Source organism: Monopterus albus, unplaced genomic scaffold, assembly GCF_001952655.1.
Source record: "Monopterus albus unplaced genomic scaffold, M_albus_1.0 scaffold508.1, whole genome shotgun sequence".
NCBI classification, from domain to species: domain Eukaryota; kingdom Metazoa; phylum Chordata; class Actinopteri; order Synbranchiformes; family Synbranchidae; genus Monopterus; species Monopterus albus.
This window is the reverse complement of record NW_018128388.1, coordinates 117,171-128,701: the sequence shown is the minus strand read 5'-3', so window position 1 is coordinate 128,701 and position 11,531 is coordinate 117,171. Positions and strand designations below refer to the sequence as shown.

The window sequence follows — 11,531 nt, the reverse complement described above, 5'->3', positions numbered from 1 at the left end:
TCTGATGCAGGACAATGATGTGAACACTGAGGTGATAACTGTCTAGGTGTTCAGGTCCTAGACATGAACAGTAGCTGGATACTCCACAGGGAGAAACTAGGTCCAGCATAGGCAAAAACAGATAAAAGGGCACTGCTTGAATTATGGAGGAGAGAAGTCCTTGGACCAGAGAGATGGGGGACTGAGTGGCTGAAAATGTGGAGAGACGCTGAAGGGAGTGAGACACCAGACAGACAGAAATGGATTCTAAATGAGCTGATAGTGCCAACAGCTGCTTCAGCAGTCCAGAATAGTGAGAACAGAGGTTAAATTTAAACTTAATAGTCCCTCAACAAAGGGGCACTTAATGAGACAGCCTGGATGGTACAGTAGGATGCGAGCTACAGGGAGTGAGGTGGAGGGAAGAATGAAACTGGCAAAGACCCAGGATTGTGCCATGACCACTCATTTAGCAGAGTGGCTTCATGTTCGGTGTCCTCTCAATAACAAATACCAGACTCTCCTCTGTCCAGCTGGTTTCCCTGTCACAAAACAGCAATATGTCTTGATACTGAACCTTACAGAGCTATGCTTCTCATTTAAAACTAGGCTCAGATAATAAGCAGAGAAATTAAGATGTGAGGAGATTATCATCTGCAGTCTCGGGATTAAAACCCGCCACATTTTCCATGACTGAGAGATGGTGATTAACTGGTAAGTCCCAGCAACAAAGAAGATGAATAATCCTGACAGTCACCCTGGTGGATCAGGGTAAGTACCTGAATAATTCAGTAAGGTCAAACAAGCACTGCTGGCTCCAGGCCTAGGCCATATTAAGATACTCTGGCCTAAAATGAGACAGTGGTATGGAGTTACTTTCTTGCAGCAGCACAACCATGATATGGTTTCATCTTGACTATATACAGCATTGAGTGTCTGCTTTGTCGTTATGTTTTGATTGACCTCCTGAAAGAGACCACTCCCATCAGAAGTTTCATCTTTGGGTAAGGATGATCACTCAGAACAGCTTTGCACAAATTTGCAGTGTCCCTTCCCTCTAAGGGAACAAGTGCACCTAAACCATTCCAGCCAAATGCGCCCCACAGCATAACAGAGCCACTGCATCATCTCATTGTAGAGGTCAAGCATTCAGGATATTCCTTTAATTTGTCACCCATCTGTATATTCAGCCAGAAGTCAGCTTGTCATCATCCAGGCAATCACCTGGCATCAGTGTCCAATGACAGTGAATGCTATGGCAGCATGGAAGAGGCCAGCTAAGCCAGCTAGAAGCTCTTGCATGTGAGGGAATCCTCACCATATCATGTTGTGTTATGTAAGGGGCTATGGAAAAGCCCTGTCTATAAGAGGAGATCCCAGAGGTTTCTAAGTTTTGGTTCTAGCTTCTAAACTGTAAGGATTTGGTGTTTTACTCAGTTTTATTAAATTTTCAGTTGAATATCTTCAGGTTCTCGACTATTATTCAGACAAAACAAAGTATGTTAAAACAACACCTTGGGCTCTGGAAAACAACGTTTTCTGGAATTTTGTTTAATGAACCATTATTTAATTAATTAAATACATAAACTCCAGATTAATTGATAATGAAAACAATAATTAGTTGCAGGCCTACAGTGTACTAAAGCTTAGGCAAAGTCCTTTCATCACAACTCTGGCAGTCAGATCCAGCAATGCTACCAACAATGGACCCTTTAAATATGCCCCCAATGATTTATACAGGAGTCAGAAAAAATCACACACTCAAATACTAGCTCAGACCTAGCGTTGCATTAGTCACATGGCCTAACTGTAATCATTACCACAGTCTTTCTTCAGTACCCAGTGTTCTCCAAAGTAACTTTTGACTGTCTGGCTAAATAGTTAGCCAGGGTATGACGTTATGATAAACTAACTAGTTAGTTCTGGATTTTAGTACAGGGACCCTCCAACAGGCCTACTTTATATGAATAGTTTCAATTTACTGCTTTATTTTATTTTATTTTTTCAATAGGAAAACCACTTATTATCAGTAGGCCTACTGCCTTCCAGGGAACCCTGGGTATTTGCATTAAAACAAACAATAAAATTCCAAACTGTGTACTAGACAGCATTCAGAGAGCACAATCCTCTGCTGAGGCAGCTCAGTTTTCCCATAATGCCATTGCACCTAAACTCAATATTCCCATGATAATATGAGTTGTGTGCCTATCTGTTTGAATGAGTGTAGGGCAAGTTACAACTCAGAGAGGCAACAGCGGGACAGACAGGAAGCCTGTGTTTTGACAGTGTAGAATTATGGCTCTTGTTACCATTGCTAACTCTGAGAGACGAGACAGTCTGTCAGGTTTGCCCGGTTGCACCTCTTTTCCCACTCCCCTCACTCTGTTTTCTCTCCCTTTACCTGATTACGCTATCCTCTACACCTGCTTGTCACCAGCTGCACCTGATTAGTTTCTCCCTATTTAGTATTTAGTCCCTGCTCTTCGTTCACTCCCTTGCCGGTTCTTTCTAGCTTTTCTCAGGCCCGTTTGTTCCCCGTTGTTATTTTGATTCTGTATTTAGTGTTTTGAACATTTCCAAACTCGCTTTGAAGATTCCCCTCTGGGAAAACAAGTCGAAAATCCATTTCTTGTCAAAAATATTGCAGAATATCAAATAAAGCCACAAAGGTCTTCCAATGGGCCAGTGCTGCTTCTCTGCAAACAGAGCTAAAAAAAGCGTTCAGGTTCATAGCATGTGGTTTATTGGAATAGTCAGTACCCCTGTGGAGATACTGTTTTCTAGGGTTTTCCGCCCTCAGGTTGGAACTTAAAGGGGGAGAGGTGTTATAGTTGAGGCTGTTGAATTGGGAGCTACGAACCTTAGTTAGGCATCTTGGGGGGGAACATGTTTTGGTGTTTCCGAGGGCTTCTGGGGCTGTCTGTTTGGTCACACGAGTGTTCACGGTGTACCGTTGTGCAGTTACTCAGTAAAGAGTTGAAACACACAAGCGTGCTGGAGTTTGTACTACCTCAAGATATAACACCTACCATGTCATTTTTTTGTGTACAGTTGGGATTGCCTTTTTTTGTAGTTCTCTATTTGGAATTTGACCGTCACTTTTCCGGACCTCGGACTGAATGGAAATTTGGTAAGTGGACCTTTCAAATTTATATTTGAGTACCCCTGATCTAGTCCATGGAGGGTGGGAACTCAAACACTATCATTAAAATTAATGACCGTTTTACAGCTTTCTATTTCTTACATGAACAGGCAGAAAGGTGATTGAGCTACCATTGCATCAGTAGTACTAGTACAGGAGAATTACACTGTGATTACAGTATAACCACACCTGCTGCTCTGAGAAACACTAGCCCACCTAGTAATCATATGAACGACCCCCTCACTGCTATTGGTCCACTGCTAACATATGCACAGAGACTCAAACACTATTGGTGAATATGAAGTAAACTAAACACGGTAGGTCACACCTTCCTCATTATTATCATTTGTATTTCAAATAGCTTCAAAATAAACTGGCAGAACATACATAGCCAGCATAAACTAAGCTTACCCACTTTGACTTAACTCTGGTCTGTGGTGGCTAATGAACGTTAGCTTGTTGTGCACTGGATAACGTTAACTAGTATCTATGCGAGTCTGGTTGTCAGCCGTCATCACAACAACTGGGACATCTTGAAATTAATTACTGCAAAACTGGCATAGAAATGGCATCGACAGCAGCGGCACATGAGCCAGGTATAAACCCAGGCTCCATACCGCTGGCTGATGCTTTAGTCCCCACGAGTATATTTGCTCCAGACCGGGGAGAATGCGGGGACGACGACGGGGACGAGTGCTTCGAAGACGGGGACACGCTCAATGGCGTGACCGAGGATCGTGGGGTTGACTTTACTAGCAAGGTAAAACTAGGGCCCTGCGAAGCTAAGGTTGGCTACTCCTGGGAATGAATGAATGAATGGAACAAATGTATTTATTGCATTTAGCCATGTTCTTAATAACCAAACATCGTATTGTGTTCTGTACTGTAGTTAATGAGTAACGTTACCTTAGTACTAGCTACACTACTGGCTTTGTGGACATTAAAGATCGCTTTTGCTGACGTTAAGGAAAATAGCTAGTTGTGGCTAACAGCAGCCCCAGCTCAGATGGCATTAACGTTAGCTAGTTAGCGTTACCCATCAGACGAAGCATATTCCGCCATATGCTACACCGAGTTGACATGGTGAGGTAACGTCTTTACAAAAGCATAATCAAATATATAACCCTATACAGGCGGATTCAATACAGGTCAACAAAATAATAATAATAATAATGGGGGGGTCCTGCAGGACTACTACCAATGGGAAAACCTATCAGCAATAGCTACATTATGAGCTAAAACAGCATCAGGCTGCAAACTGCTGATTTACTGAAAGTAGCTCTTATGCACCCAGACTGTTGTTATGATGTCAACAATCAGGTTTATGTCTTGAAGGGTCAAATGACACATTACAGTGGTGTTACAGTGTATGTCTCTCAAACAGATTGCACAGAGTTGCATCAGGGAGGCAGTACCTCACCGTCGACTCCTGTCAGTTTCATTACTATCTGTCAGATATAGTGTAGTTACTGTATTTATAAACCTGGACTTTGATTTGCTTTCTGCCAATGTTATTCATAAGATATCAACAGCGGTATTTATCCTAATTAACAGTGAAACAAAAAAGTAAATCACCATTCACATGAAAAATCATTTTAGTCAGAACTGTAGCCATAATCTATAGGCACGACTGGATAAAAACCAAAACTTACAACTTAAGAAAACAAACAGCAGCAATAATTCTGTTATAGTTGCTCTGAATAAAGTGGTGAGAGTAGTACTTTTGGTCTTATTTTACTTGTGTTTCTGAAGTAGTTTTACTGTGCTACTAATTGGAATAATCAAGCTTTTAAGGTCTTTAAGCAGAGATAATAATATAGCATTCAGGTATAACACTAAGGTGTTTTGTGGGAAGAGGGACGGCTGTGTTTGTGTGTGGAGAGCAGTTTTTGAACTTACCATTCCCTCTGTGTTTATTTTCTACAATGGCTTACAGTATGAATAAGGTGGTTCTGAACAGGGAAAAATTGTCATGTGTTGTTTCATCTAAAATTTTATCACCATCTCACTTGAAAGCAACCATATCTGATGCAATCAGCCTCAACTTTTAAACAGTTAATAAATGCCACTGAGATCAGCTGGATAAACAATTTCAATCCTAGAACAAGATCAAGCCAGAGTCAGGACAGCAACAATAGTCAATGTTCCCTCCCCCCCTTCTCTCTCTGCCTGAAACCAAACAGCTAGCACTTGTTAGCCCAAATGGAGACCAGTATGACTCGTTACTACGTCAGCTACGGGACAGAATGGAAGAGGGATGCGGAGAGACCATCTATGTGGTTGGAATGGGCTCAGGTGAGAAACTAATTTTTTCTCCCTTTAGTCTATTTTTCAGTTAGTCTGTACAAGGACAAATCATAGGACCTTCTTGTTTAAATACATTCTTATCATGTTCTTCTCCCTCCATTTTTTTTTTTGTAGATGGCGGGGACTGGGGTCTGGATGAGAAAGATATGGAGGCCTCAGCGGCCACAGTACGCTCAATGTGTGAGCAACTGGATGCAGACCTTATCACACTACGAGAGCGCAACGAGGCTGCCGGTTTGGTACGTGACTATCTGATCCGCCGGCGTGTGGGAGAACTGGACTTTCTGGAGGTGAGGTGAGTGGTCTGAGATCAGGATAAAGATGGATTATGGTCCAGTAGTTGAATTAGTTCAGGGGCTCTTCTGGCTTTCCAGCACATTTTCTGCAGGCACCTACTATGTTATCCCTCAGATGTTAAAATCCATATTATAATTCATTTTGAACAAGGTCTATTGCACATCCTGCTTGTGTTGGGTGATCAGGACTACATTAATTCCATTTTCATTAATATCAAGTCATGAAGTTATGCCTGCACCAAATGATATTTTGGTACTTCTGTATCCCTCAGGGTTGCAGTGGTGGGTAATGTGGATGCTGGTAAGAGTACTCTACTAGGAGTGTTAACGCACGGAGAGCTGGACAATGGCAGGGGCTTTGCTCGTCAGAAGCTCTTCAGACACAAGCATGAGATGGAGAGTGGCAGGACCAGCAGTGTGGGCAATGATATCCTGGGGTTTGACCAGGAGGGACAGGTGAGGGGTAGACGTGCCAGAGCAGTGAGGTCTCCCTTGATGGAAGTTGAATATAACTTTGCCCCTCTGTCTATCCCTAGGTGGTAAACAAACCAGACAGTCATGGAGGAAGCCTGGATTGGACCAAAATCTGTGAGAAGTCCTCCAAGGTCATTACCTTTATAGACCTGGCTGGCCATGAGAAGTACCTCAAGACCACCGTGTTTGGGATGACTGGACACCTGCCCGACTTCTGCATGCTCATGGTCAGAAGGGTGGGGTGTTTTTGTGGTTGTGTCTGGGCAATAGGAAATTGACTTGAGGCTGGTAAATATCATGAACGGGTGCCATATATTACTAAAAACTTCATGTATTTTATCCGTATCTGTTCATGTGTATAGCTATGCATATACAGATATACATTTATATAGATCATAAAATATTTTGATTTTGGATAAAATCCTTAATGGTTTGGCTGACTAACGCAAATATAAATTTAGTCTACATACAGTGTCCACAATATAGAAACTATGTTTTTCTTTCATTAAAGTATAGAAATAAAACTTCCTCATTCCCTCTCTCTCCAGGTGGGCAGTAATGCAGGCATTGTAGGGATGACCAAAGAGCACTTAGGCCTGGCCTTAGCTCTGAACGTGCCCGTGTTTGTAGTTGTAACCAAGATAGACATGTGTCCAGCCAACATCTTGCAAGGTTAGTCTTCTGGAGTCTCCGTTCCTTTACTGTATCTCTCTCTCTCTCTCATAGCTTATACAACATTCCACACATCATGTGTGGATTTATTGGCTAATCTGCAATGTTTGGTCATAACAGAGACATTGAAGCTGCTCCAGAGGTTACTCAAGTCCCCTGGTTGTAGGAAGATCCCTGTCCTGGTACAGAACAAGGACGACGTCGTAGTCACTGCTTCAAACTTCAGTTCAGAGAGGTATTAAGGTCGTCCAAGCCAGATTCAGAGTAAGAGCGAAAATGCTCCTGTGTAATCTTTCTGTATGTATTGTGTGTCCCCAGGATGTGTCCCATCTTTCAGATCTCCAATGTGACTGGAGAGAACATGGACCTGCTCAAGATGTTTCTCAACCTGCTCTCCTCTAGGACCTCCTACCGAGACGACCAACCCGCTGAGTTTCAAATAGACGACACCTACTCTGTACCGGTACATACACTGTGACCGCTCACAAACTCTTATCACTAAACACATTGTACTGCTTGGGATATCATGCTAAGGGTAGGTTTAGCAAATGCTTTCTAAACGACCAGTTGTGTTCTGTTTATTTCTCAGGGAGTGGGAACAGTAGTATCAGGAACTACTTTGTGTGGACTCATACGTCTGAATGATACCATGCTTCTGGGGCCGGACCCCTTGGGCAGTTTCATTCCCATTGCCGTCAAATCAATCCATCGCAAGAGAATGCCTGTGAAGGAGGTTAGAGGTGGCCAGACTGCCTCATTTGCTCTAAAAAAGGTAGGAGGAAAAAAAATGTTCCACTGAACCATCTAGTGAGAAATTCTTAGGCTGGCTGGTCACTAAATGCAAAGTATGTACTGTAACTGTTGTTTTGGTAGGAAGGTTCTGTGTCAACAGTGTGGTCACATCTAACCTTGTCTTAGCTGCAAGGTCTTAAATTGAGAAGTTATTTTACAACAGTATTGTTCTGTCTGTGTCTTTTGTCATCTTTACCCCGTACAGATCAAGCGTTCGTCCATAAGGAAAGGCATGGTGATGGTTTCTCCCCGGTTGACCCCGCAGGCAACTTGGGAGTTTGAGGCAGAGATCCTGGTATTGCACCATCCAACTACGATATCCCCCAGATACCAGGCCATGGGTGGGTACCGATGAATCAGAAATGCATAAGAGTTGCAAGAGCCGATGAATCAGAAATGCATAAGAGTTGTGCAATAAAAGTGTTTCTCCACCATATCAATGTCTTGAAGATTTGCAGCAAAGTTTTCAAATGGCATTTAATACTTCTGAAATGTGACTTAGATTAAATAATTTGTTATATTGGATAATTTGCAAATTTGAGCGAAATAATAAAGCCATAAAAAAAAAAGCAAGTGTCATTACTCACCAGTGGTACTGACACATACAGTAAGTACACACGCACGTGTTAGTGACTCACTGATGCTTTACAGTATGCATAAACTCATTTACCCGTTGTCTTTTTCATCTTCTTTCTAATCATTACCCAGTTCACTGTGGCAGCATAAGACAGACAGCCACCATCCTGTCCATGAACAGAGACTGCTTACGAACAGGGGACAAGGCTTCAGTCCACTTCCGCTTCATCAAGACCCCCGAATACCTGCACTGTGACCAGAGGCTGGTGTTCAGAGAGGGACGCACCAAGGCTGTGGGGACCATCACTAAGGTAGCAGAGCCTTCTAGAAGATGAAGAAAGTTAACACAGGGATATGATGTACCACATTATGCACGTGATTTTTATTTTTTTTTTTTCCCTCCACTATCACAAATTTATCAGGTTCTAAATCTTTAAATTAGATGGAATGGAGTGCCACAGTAGTGAGTCAAAATGGTGTTCACTTATCCTACTTAACAAAACATAAGTGTCATACATAAACCACTTGTCACAGTTTCTTTTCCAGTAATCCAAAAGCTTATGGAGAAACCCCATTGGCTTATTATTGAGGGAACCAGGGTGATAATAACTTCTGGGTTGGCCTACAAAACAAACAAAAAAAAGTCATCCCTATGGCGCTCTTGTTGTTTTCAGTATAATATCTCATTTCTATTCAAGGAAACCTGTGATGCTGATGACCATTTCCCCCAGCATAAGAAAATACTGGGAAGGCTCTTTTCCCTGATGAACGGACATTATCCCAAGAATATCAATTCTTACATAGTAGTGTAAGCTAAAGTTGCAATAGTTATGCATTTAAAAGTTGAAAGAGCAGAAGAAAATTATTTACTAGAATGGAGCAGAACACTGGTAAAACTGTTGATGGTAGGAAAGGGCATGCCTTGGTGGTAATTATTTTACCTTCTCCATGGCATGGTGAAATACTGTATAATCTGTCTAATGGGCTTCAGACTGCTAGGTAGATTTTGTTTTAATAGGCATTAAACCCCCCAGAAAATTAAAAACATAACATTTTTCTTTTTGAAGCTTATACATCGACTCTTATTCTCTTCAGCTGCTGCAGTCCACCAATAACTTGCCATCAAATTCCAAACCTCCACAAATCAAAATGCAGTCTACAAAAAAGGCAGCACTCCGAAAAGAGGATGGCACCATGGCAGCTGGCGATGATGTAGCGACAATAGCACAATCAGCAGGCCCAAACACACCACAACTGGTGAGTCACAAGTAATAAGAATGATGCAAATATTTTACTGTAAAAATAGTGTATGGTGCTGTTTGTTATACTGCTTTCCTCGCATTTCATGTTGGATTTCCTGCCTCTGCCCTAACATGGCTGTTCTTTTCTGACTAAATAACTTCTGTGTCCTCTTTTTTTCTTCTTATCCATCACCCATAACACCCTGCTCTGATTTTGAATTATTTCATCCTAAACTCTGTTGTCGTACCGCATCACTCCTTTACACCTTCTCCCTCTCCTTTGCTTGCGTGGCTGGCTTCCTAAGGGAGAGGGAGATGAAGACCCTCAGATAAAGGAGGGCAACAAAGAGAACAAGGTAAAATGGGTTGATTCAAAGTTAACTACAACAGTAGAAAACCTGAATAGTGTAGATTGTGTTTTACAATGCAAGATGGTTGAGTTCCAGATGTGGTTCTTGACAGACATTTATCATAACCATTTTACATTATTAGTTAAAAACTTCAAATGCATACGAGTTTGGCCTTATGAAGTTTTTGTCATCTCTCCTTTGAAGCCAAAGTCTGGAGGAGGTGGACGTAGAAGGGGTGGCCAGAGGCACAAAGGAAAAGGCCAGAACAGCAGCACCAACTCTACAGCAGCAGCCTCCTCATCAGGGACAGGAGGATTCTGAGCTGCACTCCTGTCCCTCCCTCCCTGCTGTCACTCCACCAAGTGTCTTCATTCCACAAATCATGAGTATGGATGTTTAGAGAAGGACATGCTCCTCAGTCTTATTACTCCTTGCCTTGTTACAGCAGGTCCTATAACTTATTTTTAAAAGGATCACAAAGAGGTATGTCCCAAATGAAAAGGTGTATACTCCTTGTGTATTTTAATGTCACCTGCCTTTACTGTTTTGAATGGTTTGAGTGATGGAAGCAGTGTGGATTCTGAGGTTAGCCTCGCTCAGGATGATAATTTATTTAATTTTATTTTTTATTGAATTAATGTCTGAAATCTACAATTCAGTTCACCGTCTGTCAGTGAAATGGAGCCAGGCTAAACCTGAAACAAAGGTCCAGTACCAATATGAGCAGCTACAAGCAAAACCCTATACATTCCCTGTACATTTGCAATGAAAACCAGATCTATTATTCAGTTCTGTACCATTTATACTGCATATGAAAATTAGATGTTATTCTCTGATTGGAAAGACATTGTACAAAATGTATGCAAACCACAAATGAATGTAGCAGAGGGCAGGTAATGATCTCAAAGTCTGGATATGGAAAATAAGGACATAACTACTTCATCGAGTTTAAATGCAGAGCGTTGACTTTTGATCTTTCCACTTACACTTTTACACTCTACATCTTTCCACCCCCGCACTCTTAGATTCAATAGTATCTATCACGCTTTCTCCGTCAATCATCCATGTATAAATACAGCTCATGATCTCATCAGTCTCAACAGGTGGTTCTTTCAGTGCTACATGTAACTCTAGTCCCCCATGTTGCTGATAACATGATGTGACATTTTAAACAATTTGCTGCTTAAAAAAAAAAAAAAAGAAAATTAAATCCATGTAATCTATTTGTTGTAGTGAAAAAGGTTTTAGGTTTGAGTAACTCACCAGGAAAAGATATTGATCATGTTCTTTTCATCAAATATATGGCAACTTGTGTTTGTAAACTAAGGCCAGGAGTGTTGTGTTTTATTAGTTCCATATATTACAGGAGGAAAGAAGGAACCACTGGAAGGTTTTTTGTTCACCAGCAAGTTTGAATCGTTTTGGCAGGAAAACCAAACAATACAACATTGTTGTTGTATGCAGTAAGTCTCAACAAACTAACTACGTGACAAGTGAAATAAAGTTTAACTTCCTGTGTATCACACAATAAGTTTAGTTCACATATCAACCCCATCAGGTCCCCACTTCAAAGCCACCATTGTCATGAATGAGCAACAGAGTTTGAATAATATACAAATTGGCAACCCTGTGTTCTAATGTATGTGCAGCTTTAAGTCAGAGCTAGAGTTCAGTTTGGAAGACCGATAAAAGTCGACAGATC

At 41.5% G+C, this 11,531-nt stretch overlaps 1 protein-coding gene across 3 annotated transcripts; it reads left to right on the top strand.

Moving 5' to 3' along the window:
- Positions 1–3,376: 3,376 nt before the first annotated feature.
- gtpbp1 (GTP binding protein 1) lies at positions 3,377–11,033 on the top strand. Of its 3 annotated transcripts, none has more exons than XM_020588182.1 (14): positions 3,377–3,438; positions 5,305–5,416; positions 5,543–5,723; positions 5,997–6,180; positions 6,261–6,425; positions 6,747–6,870; positions 6,991–7,105; positions 7,189–7,333; positions 7,460–7,642; positions 7,868–8,003; positions 8,371–8,549; positions 9,334–9,495; positions 9,785–9,835; positions 10,034–11,033. In XM_020588182.1, exons 2-14 carry the CDS (start codon positions 5,368–5,370, stop codon positions 10,148–10,150), a joined length of 1,791 nt encoding a protein of 596 aa, XP_020443838.1. In that variant the 5' UTR covers positions 3,377–3,438; positions 5,305–5,367; the 3' UTR covers positions 10,151–11,033. The 3 variants fall into 3 exon arrangements, with proteins under 3 accessions (XP_020443838.1, XP_020443836.1, XP_020443837.1); XM_020588180.1 differs by lacking the exon at positions 3,377–3,438 and adding an exon at positions 3,463–3,881; XM_020588181.1 differs by lacking the exons at positions 3,377–3,438; positions 9,785–9,835 and adding an exon at positions 3,463–3,881.
- Positions 11,034–11,531: the final 498 nt, after the last annotated feature.

Coding starts and splice junctions, on each gene's coding strand:
- gtpbp1 (XM_020588180.1), top strand. CDS start 3,687: ATGGCATCGACAGCAGCGGCACATGAGCCAGGTATAAACCCAGGCTCC. Junction 6,181..6,260: donor GGTTTGACCAGGAGGGACAG/GTGAGGGGTAGA, acceptor GTCTATCCCTAG/GTGGTAAACAAACCAGACAG. Junction 9,836..10,033: donor AGGGCAACAAAGAGAACAAG/GTAAAATGGGTT, acceptor TCTCCTTTGAAG/CCAAAGTCTGGAGGAGGTGG.